This window comes from Haplochromis burtoni, unplaced genomic scaffold, assembly GCF_018398535.1.
Source record: "Haplochromis burtoni strain Fernald_Lab_line unplaced genomic scaffold, NCSU_Asbu1 Contig_66, whole genome shotgun sequence".
Taxonomy (NCBI): Eukaryota; Metazoa; Chordata; class Actinopteri; order Cichliformes; family Cichlidae; genus Haplochromis; species Haplochromis burtoni.
This window is the reverse complement of record NW_024582427.1, coordinates 852,227-874,045: the sequence shown is the minus strand read 5'-3', so window position 1 is coordinate 874,045 and position 21,819 is coordinate 852,227. Positions and strand designations below refer to the sequence as shown.

The following is a 21,819-nucleotide window of genomic DNA, read 5'->3' as shown; positions in this document are numbered from 1 at the left end:
ATGCAGTGTAAGAAGAAAAAAACGTAGGTAAGGTGGGTACAAGATAAGATGTCTACTTGTTAGGGTTTTGTTTTTTTTTTTGTTTTTTTTGGCAGCTGTACCCGGTGCAAAGGAAGCACCTTAAAGTTTGGGCAACGATCACTAAACCACACGGCTACGTTTCTGCGAAATCATACGCACTTAAACAAAACTACAGAAACGCGCACAGCACCGCTTTGCATTCAGAACCAAGTGGATAAAAGCAATGCAAAGTTTCTCAAGAAATTCTTTATCGTATGCATCATAACTGTAACGTAATTTCCACCTAAATGCAGACAAATCTTTAACAAGAATGTCTGACTCTTTTTTGAATGTGAAAAATAATGCTTAATCAACATAAAAATAGCTAAACCACATCACTAAAATCCAGTTATAATGACATCCATGTAGATTTTATGGTATTGTTATACATGCCACACTGTAAAACTGGCGTCATTATAAAAAATGTTATTAAAAAGGCACAGGTACAGAGGTAACAAAAACTAAACAAAAAACAATAGAAAATTATACTCACTGTGTAGCAGAATAACCTCCTTTTGTTTGAATTATTTGGATTTATCTTATACTCGAAATACATTATTATTGCATAAAACACAAAACTCGAATTAAATACATTTTTAAAAGCTAAGAAAAACATTTAAAAAATTGTACTTGATTGCCCCTGCATACCTGAAGAAATGCACCTACCACTAAAATAATGTAATGTCTGGTTATAGGCGTTATAGTGAGGGATGAGACTATCCTGCAGAGTGAATCCTGCACAGAAAAGCCTTTGCTGTGGTCACAGGTGCTCAGTTTCAACGCACCATTGTAAAGGTGACTACTGTATGAGCCCTGAGAGCTCATTGGTCCTGCTATGAATTGGACAAGCATGAGGTAACATTCCAGAGGCTGATAAGTCAACCCGAAAAACGGGGAGCTTATTTTATGTGATGCTGCCATGATGATGATGACGATGATGATAAATTGCGTGCCGCGAGGAGCAAACTGCGCATGCGTGGAGGTAATGTTCCCAGAGAGAATTCAGCAGGGCTAGATGTTCATTCTTTGCTATTTCCGTTTCGTGATTTTTTCCCTCTTTAGTGTCATTTAAAGAATCAAATCTAAAAGCACGAGAAATGAAAGACAATAGAAGCAAGACAGAATACGTGTGTGAATAAAAGGAGGCAGGTGTAACGATGAAGCTGCACTACCCCAAGCAAGGGGAGGTGAAGAAGAGAGTGCAGCAAGGGTGGCTTGATGAGATGAGTCTCAGGGATGATGTGGATACCACAAAAGTGAAAGGGAGGGTTTAAGAGAAGATAGTGAGACTTGCTATGATGTATGGCACTGATAAAATGAGAGGCTTCGCCTAAGATGTTCAGATTTTCATTGGGAGTGAGCAGGATGGACAGGATTAGAAACGAGTATTTCAGAGGGACAGCTCAGGTTGAGCAGTTTAGATATAAAGTTAAGGAGGTTAGGACGTGTGCAGAGGAGAGATAGTGGATAAAAGGGTAACAAAAGATGTTGAAAACGGAGCTGTCAGGCAGGATCCTGCAGGGAAAAAAAAACACAGAGGAAGTTCATTGATGTAGTGAGAGGGTTGGCGTGATAGAGGATGCTGGGGATAGGGTGAAATGTTAGCAGTCTAAAGAATATTTCTTTTGCATGACCATTAATATAGCGAGTGAAAAGTGCAATGTTTCCATCGGAAATAAAGCGGCTTAGAATAATAATTTATTGTCGCCTACTTGAATAAATGTACCTAATGAAAAATAAGGCTACGCGTAAACTTTGAGGGAGTCTCCAGCTACACTTTCCCCACTACTGCACAACTCTAGTGAGCACCATCTTGCTGTGTGACTGTGTTGTATCTTTGGCTCTGACGGGCTGTTGCTGCTGCTGCTTACGTGTCTCCTACGTACGTGACGCCGCACCACCTCCCTTCTCTCTCTCCTCCCTTCGTGCGGTGGACAGGCTCCTTCTCGGCTAGTACTGCAACACACTGAGGTACGTTATGTTTCTTCTTCTGAACCCGAGGACAACCTGCCTTTGAGGTATTTCACAGAAGCGATGATGCTGTCTGTCTGTGGATTCTTATACCAGAGACCAGGGGACTGTCCGCCTCATCCATCCTTTTAACCGGAGCTGGATGCAGGTCGAAGTTCAGGAGAGATGCTAGGCCTGCTCCTTTTAGCTTACTTGCTAATGTCTCGCGGTGCGGTCATTTGGCATTTCGCAGGAGACTCACAGTCAGCAGAGTTAATGAAGTATTTTTCATTTAGGTAATTAAGCCAATTTGGCAGGCTGTGAGCTTCCTGACTGATAACCCTGCTTTAATTTAGCTCACCTTGCCCGCTGCCCATCTTGTTAGCAAGCTAATGCTAATCGATTAGCAGGCGAGGGCAGGGAGATGCTCTCCTCTCTGCTTTTCTTTACAACCTCTTTTTTTATAGTCCAGGAGGCCACTGCTGGTGGTGACTCTAGTAGAAGACTAGAGATTTCAAATTGATTTGATTCATGTCTTTACTGATGTCTTCTTTTCTAACGTAGACAGTGACTTAGGAGGTCCTGAAGGGCACTCATAAAGGAAGTGTGACATTTAATGAATGATCCTCCTCATACTAATATTATGAAATCTGCGCGCTTTTATTCTTGAACTGTTTGTCTTATATATTAGCCTAAAATGATTTAGTTTCCCACTTGACATATTTGTAAGAGAGCTCAGTAAGCTCTCCTACGTGCGGGTTTGTCCTACCTCCATGTCCTCTACGGCCTCTGCCATTGTTGCTCGTAGACACGCGTGGAAGCCATAACTACATAACTACTCACAAGCTGTGTTTGTGCTGTAATCATTGGCAGGATCAACTCCATGAGGGACCCTGGGCAAAAAAAAAGTGTGTCTGGGATTGTACTTGTCAGTGTCATAATTTCCACACTACACACGGAAACTACTGGGTATACTAGTGCTGGAAATCCAAGTTAATCACTTTAGTAGTTAATAGCAGTCTGAGTCATTGATTCTCTGCTTTAGTATGGTTTTCTGTAAGTAGAGAAATAGATCCATGGGCTGGGCTCTCGTTCAGTTGGTAATCCAAGCTTGGGGCCAGTAAATAACTTAACTATTCGTAAATGTCCAATTGACATTAATATGATATTCCTGCTCCAGGTGCTTCCACTGAACACCCGGGTGGCTGGCTTTAGAGATGCTTTAATAGTGAGAACATGCTAGGGATACATGTATATGGGCTGATGTACCAGTCTTTATTAGGGAAATCTGAGCCTTTGAGATGGAGGGGAACATGTTTGGGCTAAACAGACAGAAAAAGCATGTTCATACAGTGTTTTTCTAACATGTGTTATAACTGGTATGAAGGTGCAGTTGTTGATGAAGGGTGAGGCCGCTCATTAAGTAACAAGCCTGAGGGAAACAACAGATCAGAAAGGTTGAAACGAAGGAGTGATGTAGTGTTACAGTTCAGAGTTTATATTCTTATATAATACAGACCAGCTTTATTGCTCTGGTACTCACTGCTCCTTTATTATTATTGTTATTGTTATTAATATTAAATTTTAACTAAGAAATTGTGTGAGCTAGAGTTGCTTTTCACCTGGCCAACATTTCTATCTACTATCAATATTAACATGTGTGTTATCAAGTCCCCGTGCAGCTATTTATGATTGTACGTGAATCTGTTCTAATGACGAAATAGACCCCATGCTTTGCACAACAGGCACTTCATGAAAATGAAGGACAGTCAGTCACTCACATGCATGAGAGTAGGCAGTCTAGACGGTTATCAAAGGGGTCACTTTGCATTTCAGTCTGAGCCCTCTTTGTTCTTGCTCTCTCGCTTTTTAACTTGCCTTATTCCATTTTAAAAACTTAAAATTTAATTTAGAAAATCTGCTAGCTTAAGTGTCAGAATATCCCAAATTTGACCTTAAATCTGAAGTAGTTTCAAGCAGAGTGACTGAAAGAATCCACAGAAGCATTCATACAATATAAACTTTAAATATGTCCATTAGAGTAAATGAAAAGGTTATTATTATTATTAATGTGGCAGTTGCATCCTAGCTGACCAGTTTGCTCTGAAGTGTGCACGTTTAAAGGAATGTAGTGCATGTAAGACAACAATGCATCACATCTATATGATTGTTCTTCTGCTGCAGTGTTGCCATTTCGAGCTCTACTTGTTTTAAAGCTGCAGTACTCAAGGGGTTGGGGGCGGAAAGAGAGTTTAAATTAAAAAAGATATTTAAAGAGATAGTTGCACTTTTTTCTGCCTTTGTTGGCAATCCTGTTTTCTCATTTCAGATAATGGCTGTACCTCCCACCTATGCTGACCTTGGAAAGTCTGCCAGGGATGTTTTTACCAAAGGATATGGTAAGCACCACTGAGCATCACTTTATTCATAAGCTTTTAGTGTAGTCTACTTGGAAGGAAAAGGGTTTGAATAAATCTCTGACAAGTGAATGCTGTGCCTCAAAAGACATCTGGAAACCTCCTTTGGGTCATCATGATACTGCATAACTGAAGTGGTTGCATATTGGTACAACACATACACCACGTACTTTGATAGAGGTGAAGAAGCCTGGAAAACCATGTTTTAAAAAATTGAAGTTGAGGATTTTTAATGCATGTTACCTTCTGATTTTGAGGGTTTTTTTGTGTTTTGCATTAAAAAGGTGATTTGGAGTTCATTTTATTTCCACTTTTACTTAATAATCATTTATTAAACTGTTATTGTGTAAATCTTCTGTCACTGGAAGAATATTTTGATGTTTTTTTGCACTGAACAATTAATTTTGTTCTCTGAATCAATGAGAAGATTTCTTGGAAGCTATGATAAAACACTTCCCCTCAGAGATTGCGCAAAATCCAGCCACTGCACACAATGCAATATCAAATGAAAGTGATTGATTCAAACCAGTCACAGTCCTGTGTATAGCTTACCAGTAGAGGAACTCATGTTGCACACTGGGCCTACAGTTAAACTGGATGTCCTTGGATTGCGTTTGTGTAAATATGCTGCTATTCTCGGATCATTGCCAAACGATGTCCGTTGAGAATCTGGGGAATTCACAGTTCTTGAAGCTACTGATTTGTATGTGGCATCAATACTGAATTAATGCAAATATAACATTGATTGTAAATGGATAATAAAAAAAAAAAAAGCAGGCTCAAGTGTTTGGTTTAAGAAAAAAGCCTCCCTTTTTTTCCTGGCAAGTGAGACTGACTGGTCAATGATTTTTTTTTTTTTTTAAACGGCTGTCTGTGTAAATAAAACTTATCTTAGTTATTTTGAGTGTTATAATATTTTATGTGTTACTTTTAAGTGTGTCATAAGTTTTTACCGGTCCCATAAACTTAAAAAAAAGGATAGTCTCGAGGACTTTAACCCCTGTATATGTTGCCTTTTCAGTGAAGGTGGACTGCAAAATCAGTCGAGAATTTAAGTTACGTTATGTTGAGTATGGCTGGTGAATCAACTGACAGCTGTAATGCCAAACAGTGCCATGAATTGGGTCAGTGCGGCCCACCTTCTGGCTATTATTCATAACTAACAGCAACTAATGCTTTTAGAAGATTGACATCAAATCAATGCACGTTAAGTCAGTGGCATATAAATCACTTAAAAAGTACTCTGGTGGCTAATGAATGGGTATTTCACAGACCAGAATCAATATCTTGATTTAATGTGTACTGAATTTTCAGAAAACACTCTTTAAATGATTATTAGTCAAAATTTTGCTTGAGTACCACTAATAGTATAGTAATTAAAGCAGTTTTTATCCTGAGAGCTTGCTAATGCTTGTAAATCTTTAAGAAAGTTGTTCCATAAGCAAGACTGTTTCAGAGTGTTGTTTTTTTTCTCCATATGGTGGTATAGTTACATTGTTGTACATACTGTTGATCTTTTGAACCATTTTCTGTTTCAGGCTTCGGGCTCATCAAGCTGGACTTGAAAACAAAGTCTGAGAATGGACTGGTAAGTCGTCATTGGTCATTATCAGATTAGCAGGGCTGCCAGTTGATGCCGCAGCAGTACTATCATAGCTTAAGACCATCCTGGCTGTTAAGTAGCTCATTATCTGATCTTTAAAATGTTGCTAGGATTCATTGACATCTTACCTCAGAGTTAAGGGAAATGGATTTTTTGACCTTGTTCATGCACCTTCAGCATTTTTGAATCTAGTTTCTTATCCAGAGTGCTATCACTGCAAATATAGTTTGGACCTGGACCATAGAAAAGCATTTTATTGATAGATTTTACTAGTATTAGTCTTGGTGTTCCACATTAACAGAGTTGTGGGTGTCATCTATCATCTGCAGGAGTTCACCAGCACTGGCTCTGCCAACACCGAGACCAGCAAGGTAGCTGGATCTTTGGAAACCAAATACAAGTGGGCAGAGCACGGACTGACCTTCACAGAGAAGTGGAACACGGACAACACTCTGGGGACTGAGATCACCATCGAGGATCAGGTGATGTGCTGTGATGGCAGAAGAATGAGACATAGATTTCTGCTGGCAAAAGAATCTGTGATTTATAATCAATCATTAAAATTGAGGCTAAAAGCTTACAGACCAAAATTTCAAGATGTGCAATTTAAAATGGTTTTACACCATAGCGCTTTTTGTTTATTTTTCTTCCTGTCATTCTTTTAAATGTCATTCTTGCCTTTTTCACAGTTGGCTAAGGGTCTGAAACTTACATTGGATTCCTCCTTCTCGCCAAACACCGGGTAAGAACAGCTGCATTTTTGTTTGTTGGCTTTTTTGCTGTAGTAAAGCTTAAAGCAAATGGATGCAAAAACTACATTGCAGGAATGCCAACTGTACAATCAGTGAATTAATATATGTAATGTCTATCATATGAAAGCAAACATCCACAGCCTCATGTATGGGTGCCCAGCTGATTGATGCATTTTAATTTGCAACAATAAAAGAGGTTGATGGGAAGTAAAAGGGCAAAAAGAAATGTCAGTATCATGGGTCACTGCATAAGTAAACTGCAACTGGCATATGGGTAAGTGACATGTTAAATTTCTGCAGGAGTGCCTGTGATGGTGCAGTCTACTCAGCTACAATAATTTAATAAGGGACATGTTGTAAAAAGCACTAGTTCACCTGGTTTGTGATAAACCAGTTTTTTTTTCTTTTCACTGTCAGAGCAGTTTTATGTTTCATGCTGTGAGACAACAATGTCAACCTGTATTTTTTTTCCCTGCAATCTCCTGGCAGCAAAAAGGGCGGAAAGCTCAAGACGGGCTACAAGTGCGAACACATCAATGTTGGCTGTGACGTTAACTACGACATCAACGGCACAGCCATCCACGGCGCAGCAGTGGTGGGCTACGAGGGCTGGTTGGCTGGCTACCAGATGACCTTTGAGGCTGGCAGGAACAGGATTACCCAGAGCAACTTCGCAGTTGGATACAAGACTGATGAGTTCCAGCTCCACACGAATGTGTAAGAGATGCTGATATGGCCTCCTCGCCTCATCTGTGTGCAGTTTTAGTAATCTTATGAAGCTTGTGTTATTGCAGCTACGTTGCTGTTGATTTGATTTATTTAATAGAAATTCACATTTAAAATATAAGGAGTAAAATATTACTGGAATAATGATGTGTCTGATGAACAAGCCACACTGAAACATTCCTGAATTGGCATCAAGCAGTATACAAGCTTACTGTGCAGGCATGCTGTGTGTATGTGTGGGATTTTATTTGAGTCTTCGTGGATAAAACACTCGGACGTTAGGTGAATGCTTCTGTCCTGTTGTAATGGACATTGTAAGTCAAAGGCTAAACGTTTAAGTTATTAGTGACTCCAGACCAGTGCATGGCTAGACAAGAACTTCCAAAGCCCTCTTTTTTTTGTCCTTGTCTGGATGATTGACTTGTTGCCTGTTTGGCACTTTGCCTGACACCCAGGTGCCTTGCGGTTATTTTTATACACAGGTGATGGGATTTACTACCTTGCAAGTGAGATGGAGTGAGTGTTTGGCAGGCTTCAGTGAAAATGTAGCACGAAGTGGTGTCAAGACGGTGAGCAAGAGGGAGGGACAGGGCACGGTGTTAGTCATGGTTCCTGCTGTGCCTCTGACCGAGCCTGTCTGAGTCTGCTTGTAAAGTGGTTAATATGAAGTCAGACAAAGTGTAGTATAGGCTTTACACCAGTCACAGTTCACTCAACTGTGGATGTCTTTGACACGCAAGAAGTTTATGAAACACAAACTCATAATTTAATGTCACCTCTGTGTAGCAGCATTAAATATATTGCAAATATCTTTTTCCTTAGAAACGATGGTACCGAGTTTGGTGGTTCCATCTACCAGAAGGTGAATGACAAGCTGGAGACGGCCGTCAACCTGGCCTGGACTGCTGGAAACAGCAATACCCGCTTTGGCATCGCTGCCAAGTATCAGATTGATCCCGACGCATCCTTCTCTGTGAGTAGTGTGTAAACTGAAGTGACTTAGATCCTTCTGTGCCAGGGTTACTTTATTGCTGCACTGTTAGACAGGTCAATTGTCGACCGTTTGATAGGGATCTTGTAATGCAGGTATATATATATTAGAAAATGCACTGTGTCATGCAGTGCAGGTGCATGGTCTTAAAGAAATGCACTCATGCTAAAGAGGAGGAGTGTCTGCAAGTGAAGGTTTGGACTAATTTAATCGTTAATGCCACAATTCAGGTCTTATGTCGCCCTCTTCTGGCAGTGAAAATTACACAATCACTGTATGTCTTTGCTATCGATTGTGTTCTGTAGTCACCGACTTTCTTTTACTCTGAGCATCAGATACTCTTTTTGGATGCTTCCTTGTTTTGTTTTGTTTTTTTTTTATGTTTTTTTTCCCCCAACACTATTCCCATTCACTGTTGCTCACCCTTTCTCTTCCATTAAGACAAACCAACCATTCCTACCTGACCTGAAATGCATCATCAATGCAAGTGCACTGGCATGGGAACGGTGCCACAGACACCATATTTCAAACTAATGTACCTGGCGCTGATGATTTTAATCAGTTTTGTCTGACTTCTTTTGGGCAACAGCTTGACTGTAACAGATGTTTATTTCCTTATAAAAGCTGGAATTCCCACTCGAAGCAGAGATACTTAATCTGACTGTTTGTTAGTGTACTTATCTGCATTATTTCAGCTTCTATTTTAATGACAGTGCCACTCATAAATATTTTAATCTTTTAACTGGGTAAATGTTGCGTTTCTAAGAGAGTTTATAACTACTGCTCATTTCCAACCCATGTGGCTAGTTGGTATTTTACAGACATAATGCGTAAATACAATTTACAGTTTTCATTTTCATGAACGCCCCTGTGCATTATAGACACAAAAACCTGCTGAAGAGAAGCTGTTTTTACTGTACTGTTGCTTTTTTTTTTTAGGGCTATTAACTTCTTTGTTTAGTGAGTAAAAAAACCCCACATTGTAATGTGAAGTTCTTTGTTCATCTTCTATGTATAATATTGATCTGTGGTTCCCTCACAGGCTAAGGTGAATAACTCCAGCCTTGTGGGCCTGGGCTACACTCAGACTCTGAAGCCAGGTGAGTGAAGTCTCTGCAGACGTTAGGTGTGCTTAAATAGACCTGACTCTGTTCACAAAGACAGTTCAGTTATTATATTAGGTTTCATCAGGGGAAGTGCACATTCACTTGCACGAATATTGGATGGAAAACATCTGAAGTGTGTGTCCACGAGCTGTGAATGAATGAGTTCACTCAGCAACCCTTGTAATGTTTAAAGTGTTAATGTATTTGTGGCTTATGTGTTTTCCTAGGTATCAAGCTGACACTTTCTGCTCTCCTTGATGGCAAAAACATCAACGCTGGCGGTCACAAGCTTGGTCTTGGTCTTGAATTCCAGGCATAGAAGGATGGGGGGGAAAAAATCCTTCCAGTCCTCAAAACACACATGCATCCCCCACCAAAAAGATCCTTTATTGATTAGCTCTCCTTCACAAATCCCTGTGTCCCCTAAAGATGTTGTATAGCTGGAAGCAAGACAGCGTAAAGGTCAAATTGTTCTTGCGCCAATTTACCACTTTTTATGGACCATTTCTGGGAACATTATATTTTGAAATGAAAGAGCCCACTTTAGAACAAAATTAGAACTGTTGAACAGAAGGTTTTATCTTGAATTGTGTAGCTTGCAAGGGAAAAATAGCCTTGAGTACATTCAAGTTGGCCTCACTTTTTTTCGTTCATTTCACAACATTCGTGCATAATGCTTTAATTTGTGTCTCTGCTTTCCAATGCAGTGAAAAGGGAATCAAAATAGATCAGCCCGAAATGCAAAAAGGGCTCAGCACAGTTAGTCTCTGCAGTTTAGTAGTGGCCACCGATGGTGCTGTTGAATAGCACCAGCAAGCGCTCCTCACTCAAAAGGCATAGTGATGAATTCATTTTTATTTAAGCACGTTGGCACTGGAGAGCCCTAGTATCTGTCTTGATATATTGTACAATGGGAAGGGTTAGTTGTCCCTGGTGTAAGCAGCTGTGAGTAGCTCAAAGAGACACTACAACCCGACGTGTACATTCTGTGTTTTTGTCTCACTTGTCTTTTTGTGTCTGTGCATTTGGTGTGAATCATGTCTTTTGTTACAAATAGCAGAAATAATGTTATTTTATTGATGGTCTTACATAGTTTAATGCACCTGAAGTCTTAGGAAGGGAAAAGACTTGTCAATTCTTCCTGGTCGAGCAAACAGGATGCAACCCATCACGCACACAGCCGAACTTCTCTGGGTGAGAGCTAGAGTGCTTCTTTTGAAGAAGAATGATGGCCAGGAAATTGTAGTCTTCCACAAATGATTATGGGAATCATGCTTAGTGTACTTGGCAGTATTGTCATTCCCTGAACTAAATAAAGAACATCTTGAACCGGTTTCTGAGCGTATTTGTTCTCCTGTCTTTTGTCGCATGACCATAACTGGTGTGATCATAATGTCTGCCCACATGAAAACACTCTTGAACAGACAGGTGGGTAATTTATTTTTACAGCTGAAGATGATTTGGATGGGAGCACGTGACTCATTGTTACTGATAAATGTTTGGTTTATGAAGTGGAGAGTTACAAAGATCTAACATCTTCCACATAAACCTTCTGATCACTCTCACGTGAAATTATTTGAACATAAGCTCACAGCTCTTCATTAGATAAACCTATTCCATTGGTTAGTCTAGCCAAAAATACGGCAGCAATCTGACCTTTATTAGTCCCACACGTGGGAGATTTCCTGTGTACAGCAGAAAGTGGGCAGTGCAAAGTTACGTAGCAAAAATGAAAAACACTGCAATAGGATAAGATCATAAGAACAAGATACTATATACAATAGAATAAAATGCAACATTGTCAGAAAAAGAGAATTACACTTAATGTTATTGCATGCGTGGATGTGTGTGTTTGGTCAGCTGAAAAGTCCTTGTTGTGGAGTCTCACAGCAGTAGGAAGGAAAGACCTGTGGAATCTTTCCATCCCACATTGTGGGTGCCGCAGCCTGCCATTGAAGGAGCTGTTCAGTGCTTTCAGGGTCTCCTGGATGTGGTGGGCAATGTTTTTCAATAGGGATGACAGCTTAGCCACCATTCTCCTGTCACTCACCACCTCCACAGGGTCAGAGAGCATCCTAGAACAGAGCTGGCCCTCCAGATCAGCCTGTTCAGTCTCTTCCTGTCCCCAGCAGAGATGCTGCCGCCCCAGCAGAACACACAGCAGAATCTCCGCAGCAGTTACAGCCTGATCCTTAATCAAGATGACCTGTTGAAGTTCCCATCATGCATCAGAAATGTTAAGGTGATTCAAGTTTGAATGTGTTATGGTTGGTTGTAGCAGTGGGTTGGTTTGACTATTTCAGAAACTGCTGATCTGGGATTTTCCCTTAAGATATCCAGTTACGACGGTTCTCTGGGTGAAAATGTTCTGTTGCTGTTAGAAGAGAATGTCCAGACTGCATCGAGCTGATAGCAAAGCAACAGTATCTCAAATGACAACTGAGATACTGCCAACCAGGTTATGCAGAAGACCATCTTTAAACTCACAACATGCTGATGGAGATGGGCTACAGCAGCATTCAGATGCCACTCCTGTTGGCTAAGAACAGGAACCCGAGGTTACATTGCACACAGAATTCCTTTTGCACACAAAGGAGGAGGGGAAAAACGAGTGATGAAGAATGAGTTGATTCCTGTTGCAACCTTTGAATGGTATGATTGGAATTTTGTGTAAGCAGCAGGACAGCATGGCTCTAGCATGCCTTGTACAAACTTTGACCCCTTAGTATCATCTGGGCATCATTTAAACACATGACCAAAGTCTGCCCATGTTCTGATGACCATGTCAAGTAGGATATTGCACCATGTCAGTAAGTTCCGAAGAAATAAATAAAGAGGTTCTGGAGACAAAAGGGGATCCAAGCCCTGTACTAGTAAGGCATACCTAATAAATAGGCCCAACGGTATTTTTTGTCTTTTTAAGCATAATTATAACAAGTGCCACATAAGATGAGTAGACTCAGTCTAACATACGACGCAATTACTACATTCTGACCTATATTTATCGAGGTAAATTACCCTTTATCAGTGAATGGAGAAAATATGTGAACTCTTACTATTAGCGGCAAATTATATATGTTTGTTATAAGTTACAAGGTGACATAACATTAGACGGACTAATATTCATAGACTAAGCTCACTTCACTTCAAACTTCACCGCTCACAACTGATTCGTACACTCACACCGCCCACAGACTGTGTACGTCCGCACTCAGCCACGCCCCTTCACTCACGCACCAACATGGCGACATGCGGAAATATGTGGCGAAGCAGAAGAATTATTTTTGATCTTTTTCTGACTATTGTTCTCCAGCTCTTGGTGAGCAGCTGCCTGTCGGCTCCTTTGGATGGAAATGAAACACAAGGTATGTCGTACTTGTTTGAAGTATCTGAGACGAAGTTTCCTTTAAACTTAGCCACAGGGTTTACCCCTGCTCTAGCTAGTTGGCTAGCCCGTCATGCTAGTATCCGCCTTGTCAGGGGAAAAATAAGGCAGGTAACAGGCTTTCTCTGTTTCGGAAAAATGACTTAGTCGTATTTTAAAACTCAAGCCTTTACCCTGGCACTGAAATGCGATTCGGCAAAAATGATTTCTAGTTAAAATATGTTATACGTTGAAGACAGTGCTAATATTTCTTTCAAATAAAATTAAGCGTTTCAACGTTAAGCTGCAAACTGACATGTTCCAGATGTACCACCATATATCTACACTGATTATTAATCCTCTGTCAGTGAGTCATTAAGAAAACCTCCTGACGTAAGTAAAGGGTGTAATATTTCAGTCAGTGGCAGGTATTGTTTTGCCTTGATAGTCTTTGAGCAGTGCTACAGCATTCTTCTGGTTCGCTGTGTTCTCAGTTTGTTAAAAAAACCCATGTGATTGGACTTTGGAGCTGTCAGGATATAGGTTGTTGTCTACTCTTGCCCTTCCCTTCCTCATACTATGATGGTGTGCAACAGACAGCTTATTTCAAGATGTGCTGCTGAGATAAAGGTGTCCTAATTCAACAGAGGTGTTGTTGTCAATTTGAATTGTTTAACATTTCATCCTGTTTTAAATGAAGTTGCATATTTAGCCGAAATAATCTAAAACATCTCTGTGGGTTTTAGGATTTGTGCTATGTCACTGGAAAACAGGATGTTAGAAAAAACAATTGTAGAGAGGGAGGATGACTTCTGTTTGATTAACCTGCTAAATATTTACTTGCTTTAAATTGAAACACTGTACGTCTGTCACATGGTTTTAATGCAAATTCATCTGGAACAGGATGCCACATTATCTTTTTTTAATTATAAAAATGCTTAATTATAAATATTAAGTCATTTGTCAACTGCTTAAAAGCTAAAGTTATATCACAGTGTTAATGCAACAAAGCTTTCCTGTTCAGAGATTATATGGGCCAAGGCCCTTGTATATGAATAGACCCTTTCTTCACTTGGGGATGGCTTACTCAGTGCCTCAAGTCCCCAGTGTTCTCCTCCTGTCACTTGCTAAGCAACGCCTCCCAGTCCCAGAGGATGAAATAAAGTCGACACTTGTTGGGTGAATGGTGTCACTGAAAGAGGAAGGCTGGCTGATTGCAACAGATTCTTGACAATTTAAATACTTTAAAATAAAAGAAAAAGGGAAAAAAAAAAGCTCAGTTCAAAACATGTCCCTTTTTCTGCAATGCTAAATAAACAAAGGTCTTTCAGTTTAAGAGTGATGATGTTTTTATACTGATTATACTGTTATACATGTTAATCTAATCAGTTTTCATTTTTATTAGTTGGATGGCAACGATCCCAGTGTTATTGTGGTCAGCCATTATTGTTATTATTATTATTATTCATCATAGTGTGGCTGCCGCCCTCTGTGGCACGAGCAGCTTGTTTCAGAAATATTCCACCTTTTCTGTTGGTAGAGTCACATTAACTTTGAATGGAGAGACCAGCCTTTCTTACTTTTTTTGCTGTGACTCTCCTTCCTTTGGGCCAATTTTCTCCCAAAATGTTTGTCCTACAAACACCGTTGTCACACCAAATTGACCTGGACAACTGTGCCTACAAAACTAACATATTTTTGTCGCTGCACCTTCAATGGTTTTGCAGTTATTTTCAAAAATGTCACAAAAAATCTCTCAAACCCCTCCCCATTCATTTGTATTAGAGAACTAGAGGAAGACAGGTAGAAAACCTAGACTGAAAAATATCTCTTTAATCTTCAGCTGTAACCACAATTTTCACCCTACAGCCATCATTTTACCCTCAAACTGTAGCCACGCTTGCCTTTTTTCACACGAGCCCTTACTCGAAGCCCAGAGATGTGTCATTTTTGAACTGGAGCCATTTGTTTCAGAGAAATGCCATCATGAGCTCCCATTGACACCCTATTTAATTTTTGCAACCAGTTTTGGAGAGAAAGGAAAGTGTCAGCATTAGTTTGTCTTTTTTTAGGATGGAAGGTGTATGTCAGAGGCTAGATTTGGGAAAATCAGTACAGGTGTTACAATAAAAATGTAACTTTTTGAAATAAGCTGACTCAAAGTCTTGTTAACATCACGAATCTCACACATTCATCAGTGCCTCATCAGGCAAGTTGTAATAATTTTTTTTTACCAAACTAATAGGTATTAAAACTAAGACTGCAACGATTCATAGAGTAACACGAATAGCTCAATGATTTTGCTTCAACGGTTCATTTAATGCATGGCTTTTGTCACTTAGTTGGCAGCATGTAAATGTGAGCATTCACTCACATTTGTAACTTTAAATAGACTTGCAAAATAAATGCATTTAGGAGCATGTGTGTCGATAAAAAGTATTCCAACGTTAACCCACACAGCCTCTAGTTTTAAAACAAAAAAAGACAACAGCATCAGTTACACTATGATGATCTCATAGTGTAATGTTGAGCCAGAGTCTACAAACACAGCAAAGAGACTGAGCTGTTAACCAGACGGTGAGCTCAGGTGGAGTGAAGGAAAATGTTTTTCTAGCCTTCAAAACAGCACCACCTTCCCTTAATTGGGAAAAAGCTGGTGGGAGTCCTTCATCAAACCACCTGATCAACAGATTCCAATGTGAAGAAAAGAGAACTTTGGCATTATTTTGACAGATTTAAAGTGAAATAATATGCAATATTTCTATTCATGATATTCTATGAATATTTACAAATATAAAAATAAAAGCTTTGTTTTTGCAGGCTAATAAAAATGTACATGGGCCACTAAAATTCTGAGCTGCTGATCTGGTCTGTTCAGTAGCACAAAATTTTGCAGTGCACAGGTGAAGAATGCCGATAAGCTCGATTCTCTTCATTGCAGCCAGCACATTCTTCTTTAATGACTTATGGACGCACAAACTGACTCACTGACTAGCATACTTAGACATGCAGACACATAAAAACACATACACATGAGCACACACCAACTATGTCATTCTGGAGATACAAACACCCACATCCAGCCATCTGCCATGACCGGTTGTGGGTGAGGGGTGGGAGATAGGATAAAAAAGTTCACAAAATCTTTAGAATTTTTTTTTTTTCTTTATTATCTGAAGTTTTTATTTTTTGCTGACTAAAACATTTTTTTTTCACAACTAGTTTTAATTTCCAGTTTGGAACACAGATAACTAAAACTAAAGTTTTTATAGTTTTCAGTTCAAGGAAAAAAGCTGTCTCAAAATGAAACCTTTCATTGATAAAGCTAGTTTGCAGTGAAGGTTGTACGTTTCCACACAAACAAGCTGCTGCTCAGTACAAATGTCCCCTTATGAGCTTCTCTGTGGCAGCTCAAGGGTTAACTGGCTTGCTGAAGGGCTTCCATACGTGGCAGTTTCACTTGAGGTGTAGTTGTGTGACATGATTGAAATTCATGTAGGAGCACCAGCTGTCACAATGTAATGTTCATTTTCAATATTTTTTTTCCTTTTTAAATATTTTGTGATTGAGACATTTATATGTCTTCATAATAAGAGATAAAAAGTGTAGTTGTGAAACTGGTTGGCAAATGCTAAGAAAACAACGTTCTAGTTTTCTAGGTTTTTGATGGGCAATAAATATTTTGGTTAATGAAAATGTTTTATGTTTAAGTGTTTCAAAGAACACTTTGTCAGAAATATGTTGTAATGCAATTGTAATGTATGTAATGTTGTTATTTCCTTTGATCCAACAGTGCCCACAAACAGCACAGAAACTCTATCTCAAAATCTTACTTGGACCACTGTGAAAAAAGAAGCAACGGTGATACAGTCTGCACCAACTGATCAGAATCCAACAGCTGCAGATGTTTCCAAGGATCCTGTAAAAAGTGATGGCAACAGCTCCACCACAGCAAAGCCAAAAGTTCGTGAAGAAAGCGACATCAAAACTCAGACTGTTCCAAAACCAAAAACAGGTGAGACTGTTGTGTTCGATAGCTCTGATAAGCTAAATGACGGCACCAAGAACACACCTGCTACTGCTGAAGCAACAGCAGCAGCTCCTGAAGCAGACATTAAGTCTGATCCAGAAAATGCCAAAGCCACGATCGAAACTAATGAACCAACAAAATCTGCAACGGATGAGCCGGATGAGTTCAAACCTCAAGACAAACCAACCCCAACTACAGACGAGGACAGTGATCAAGACCTGCACATGGACACTGATGTTAATGACATTGATGAAGATGAGGATGATGATGACTACAGATATGCTGAAAACACTGAATTTAATGAAAAGCAAGATAAGACCAGGGTGACTCAATATAAGGAACAAGACAGCTACAACACAGAGGATGAAGACTCCCACTTCTTCTTTCATCTGGTCATACTGGCTTTCCTGGTGGCCATTGTCTACATCACATACCACAACAAGAGGAAGGTGAGTGTCGGCCCGACAAAAGCTATCCGACAGCAGGATGTAGAGGTCAAACAGACGTAGGAGTCTCTGATACAGGCTACACAGCACAGGAATCACTTCTTCATCCAGATCAAATAGCTGAGGAAAAGCCAAATGTGTTCTGCAGACATTTAACTTGATGCAGAAACGTCTGTGTGTAATTTGTAGTTATTTTTTTTTCTTATTTATGTAGTAAAATTTGTATTTCTATAAGGAAGTTAGCTTTTACTGAATAATTATGTTAACATCTTAGGTCTTGATCAAGTTGAATTAATGTATTTTGTCACCCAAAAACTGACGTCTCCAGCTGTTTTTAATGTTTTAACCTATTATAGGTGGAATAATTGAGAATCAGTGGAATAATGAAACATAGCCATAGAAATTAAAAGGTAAAATTTAACACGATCTGTGGCTTGAAGGCCTTATTGTGTTAACCAAGGAAGCATGAATACCTGAGATTGTTAACTTCTACTAATTTGCATTGTCAGTTAATTAGACTCAATAATTAGAAGTGGCAAAGTGTTAAATAAATTAAAATGAACCAAGTAAAACTACTTTGAGATAATAAAACAACATCAGCTTAATTTCGCTATTCGTATTGTAGAATATACCATGATCATACACTGATCAGGCGTAACGGTATGATCACCTGCCTAATATTGTGTTGGTCCCTCCTTTCCCGCCCAAAGAGCCCTGATCCATCTCTGCTAGATCCCTGAATGGATTCACTGAGCTTTAATATCACTCTGGGTTCTTAGCTAGCTTAGCGTTGGCACGTTTGCAAAGAGCCAAAGATATAGTAGCAGCATAACATAGTTGTTTCTTTTCCAGACCCAGTTTGCGCTTAATCATCGCACTCTCGCCCTTTGTCAAACAAAAATAAAAGTAATGTTCATATTCACCTTGCAGACTGTGTCACTATTTTCCTCCTCTGGCATATGAACTGAACTTCAAACTGAAATCAGCTGATTGTAGCGCGATAAGCAGGACTGATAGGCAAGCAGACTAACAACTCAAAGGAAATGAACTGGGAACTGGTTCTCGATTCCCATCCGTAGACCAGGTCACCTTCGTCCATTGCTCCCTGGTTCTGACGCTCACTTTGTTGGTGCTTTCTTCCATCACAATTTGCCACTTGTCAAACTCTTTAAATCTTTATGCTTGCCCATTTTTTTCCGCTGCATATAGCACATAATCTATAAGGACAAAATGTTCGCTCACTCCCTGATAGATCCCACCCACTAACAGAAGCCATGGTGAAGAGATAATCAGTGTTATTTACGTCACTTGCCAGTGGTCATGATGTTATGCCTGACTGGTATAAGTAGCAGATTTATCTTCTCCCATATAAAGTCAGATTTTATTTCTGAAAGGCTTCAATCCAGTCTTTATGCAAACTTTTATGGTGACTGAGGTGCCCTGAGGCAACTACTGTTGCCACGTGGCACTAAATAAATACAGTTGAATTGATTTGCTTTTTCTCCTGCTCTTTTCAGATCTACCTCCTGGTACAGAGCCGGCGCTGGAAGGAGGGTCTGTGTTCCCGCAACACTGTGGAGTATCGCCGCTTGGACCAGAATGTCAATGAGGCCATGCCATCCCTCAAGATGACCCGAGACTACATTTTTTAATCTAGTGGAACAATATAGTAGGCTTACGCAGAGCCAGTTCCTGGTCATTTATAGATAAGATGCTGTGCGTTGTTATGGAGCTTGATTGATGCTTTGTCTTGCTTTATAGGCCAATAAGAAATCAGGGGATATGGTAGTTGGGGGAATATTTTTTTTAATGGCCCTTTTTGGTTGTCTGAAGAGATAATCCTATTAATATATTCTTATTTGTTATATTTTTAATTGTCATTGCCATTAAGTTAATAATTTTGGGTTTCTTAGGGGCTTTATTTTATTTTTAAATTTTTTTTTAGTATTGTTTCAGCCTTACATTTCCTTTATACCTATTTTTTGTTTTCTCTGTTGCATATTGTCTTAATATTTCTAACACTTTGCTTAAGAGTTGCAAAAATTACATGTTAATTGAACTTTTAGGCTGTAATGTGATCGTGAACTAATAGAAGAGTTGAGTATGTACTCTGAAATTAGGAATGAACACCTAAGTAATTGCTGTGGAAAGCATGACTACCTTTCATATTTCAAAAATATGCAAAAAAAGTGCAATGAAGCAGAAACTGTTAATCAAATGTTCCTATATATTAAGTTATTCCCTAAAAAAACAAAACAAAAACAGAAAAGCCCTTCTACTCTTAAATTGTCTCGGTTTGACATAATGGGGCAGCTGAATTAAAGATATCCATTCCAATATATGTATTGTTTGATATAGAAATAATCACATAACATGTTTAGTTATTTTTTCGCATATAGATAGAGAAATACAATTTTCATTGGACCCTGAAAATTAGCTTTTTACAATCACTTTATTGCCAATGTTTCTGCTTACACTATAGATGAAAAGTAGTGGCAGTTTTATTACTTTTCATTCATTTTTGGCCATCTTGGCTACACATTAAGCATTAAGTTAAGGAGCGGTGGGCGGGGCTACTCTTCAGGTGAAAGATAATGCCATGTGTTTAAGCCATTTAAATGAGGATGGATGTGTGTATCGTGCAGATGATAAGGTACTAATGTATAAGAAAGAAATGTCTATTGCCAGAAATCTTCTTTTTTCTTGATCACTTTATATTTAATTTGTTTTAATAACATGCCTGATTTACTCCTACTGCCCAGATTTTGCTATGTGGAAATCTTGGTGCTGGCCCTCTTTGTTTTATGACTTCGGTGAAGTCTCTGTCAAAAAAACCATCTTCACTGTGGCCAGTTGTAAAGACAATGTTTCCTCATGTCCATGCAGAACTTTTCACTTTTCCTTGCCTCCTGTCAGGGTATTTTGGTGGAATTAAGTTAATCAGAAATTCTGCACCCTCTCTATGACCTGTTCACAAAAGCAAAAACACAACTTTTTATTTTTTCTCTTTCCTATGCGTCGCAGCCACGTTTTTCTGTCTGTCGTTGTCTCATGCCTTCAAATGAAATGCCACGACTGCCACTTGAGTCTGCAAATGTATCAATCTCGCGACGCCTTCTGTCAGTTGTTTTCAGCTGGTTTTGTAAATATACAAGCGAGACAGTGGATATATATATAGATTTGCACTGTGCCGTTCAGGTATGCTAGTTAAAATATGAAGGGACGAAGGATCAACACTGATCTCGCAATCAACAGTAGAAACTGTACAATCTTTCTCGCTTTTTTTGGTCAATAAAGCACAAATTGCGTAAATCCTTCCTTTGTAATTTTTCTGACTCATGTTTCATTTAATCCTCTGTTCATACTCTGACATATTTTTGATAAGGAAAAGTTTTAATTTAGTATTCTTGGGTGATCTACCTTTTTATGTGGCAAATGCCCTTTTTAACTATGTTGGCATCACTAGGAGGAGAGGATACTTTGATCTCTTTTGATCCTAATAGGCTTACGTGTTGTATCTTTTGATAATTAAAAGTCATAGACTGAGCTGATATTGTTGCAGTTAAAAAGTTATTTTGCTAAACAGGGAAGTGTTAATAAAAGAAATAACCAAAAAGAAAAAAGAAAACACCGTAAAAACCACTGCACTGGTGTACAAAAGCAGACTCTGTAGCTCAGCTGCTAATTTGACCACAAGGAGGCAGTATGCACACAAATAATTGAAGAAGACCAATGCTGGAAATGTGTTCTTCACTTGTCAGATTTTCTGCTCTTTCCCTCACCAAGTTAAATTTTGGTGCCTGAGCAAATAAAAGTGCAATTTCATAATTTGATTTCCCTGTCATTGTGACATTGGTGACCTATTCATATCACTAAAGAGAACATGAGCAGAAAAGTTCCCAGATTCTTGCAGAAAGGAGATAAAGTGAGCATCTGCATCACTAATGTGCAGAAAATACCACTAAGAGGGGGAAAAATTAAGAATTTATTGTGGCATGTCTATTTTTTAAAGTCTGTAAACGGTGCACAGTGACAGGACAGATGGAGAGCAAAGTTAGATGTCCATGTCTTTGAGTGAATGTATTTGATTAATGTCTGTCACAGTCTGTTCCCACAGTCGTAATGCTCCTCAAGTGTTACAGACATGCACTGAAACATATTTCTTGGTCAGAAACAACAAATTTAACATCCAGCTGTAGTTTGTAAGGCAGAACTACACAAAGGAAACAACACTCTTAAGAAAATAAAGTACAATGAGCAAAAGTCTTGTCACTAGGGTGGTACTGTCTAAGGTACCTTTGTGGTTTGTTTGCACCTTAAAGACACGACTTAAACCTCCAGCCTGGAATCATCAGTTAACCTATTTAGTTATCT

The 21,819-nt window shown here is 39.2% G+C and overlaps 2 protein-coding genes across 3 annotated transcripts; both read left to right on the top strand.

Annotated features, from left to right (window-relative positions):
- Positions 1-1,913: 1,913 nt before the first annotated feature.
- On the top strand, positions 1,914-9,936 carry vdac1 (voltage-dependent anion channel 1). Of its 2 annotated transcripts, none has more exons than XM_005923093.3 (9): positions 1,914-2,031; positions 4,340-4,409; positions 5,966-6,015; positions 6,360-6,512; positions 6,720-6,772; positions 7,272-7,499; positions 8,331-8,481; positions 9,542-9,599; positions 9,833-9,936. In XM_005923093.3, the coding sequence occupies exons 2-9, from the start codon at positions 4,343-4,345 to the stop codon at positions 9,922-9,924; spliced, it is 852 nt and encodes a 283-aa protein (XP_005923155.1). In that variant the 5' UTR covers positions 1,914-2,031; positions 4,340-4,342; the 3' UTR covers positions 9,925-9,936. The 2 variants fall into 2 exon arrangements, with proteins under 2 accessions (XP_005923155.1, XP_005923156.1); XM_005923094.3 differs by lacking the exon at positions 1,914-2,031 and adding an exon at positions 2,055-2,078.
- A 2,877-nt stretch (positions 9,937-12,813) lies between these two features.
- On the top strand, positions 12,814-20,759 carry cunh5orf15 (chromosome unknown C5orf15 homolog). Its single transcript, XM_005923092.1, has 3 exons — positions 12,814-12,970; positions 16,763-17,448; positions 18,963-20,759. Exons 1-3 carry the CDS (start codon positions 12,847-12,849, stop codon positions 19,095-19,097), a joined length of 945 nt encoding a protein of 314 aa, XP_005923154.1. The 5' UTR covers positions 12,814-12,846; the 3' UTR covers positions 19,098-20,759.
- Positions 20,760-21,819: the final 1,060 nt, after the last annotated feature.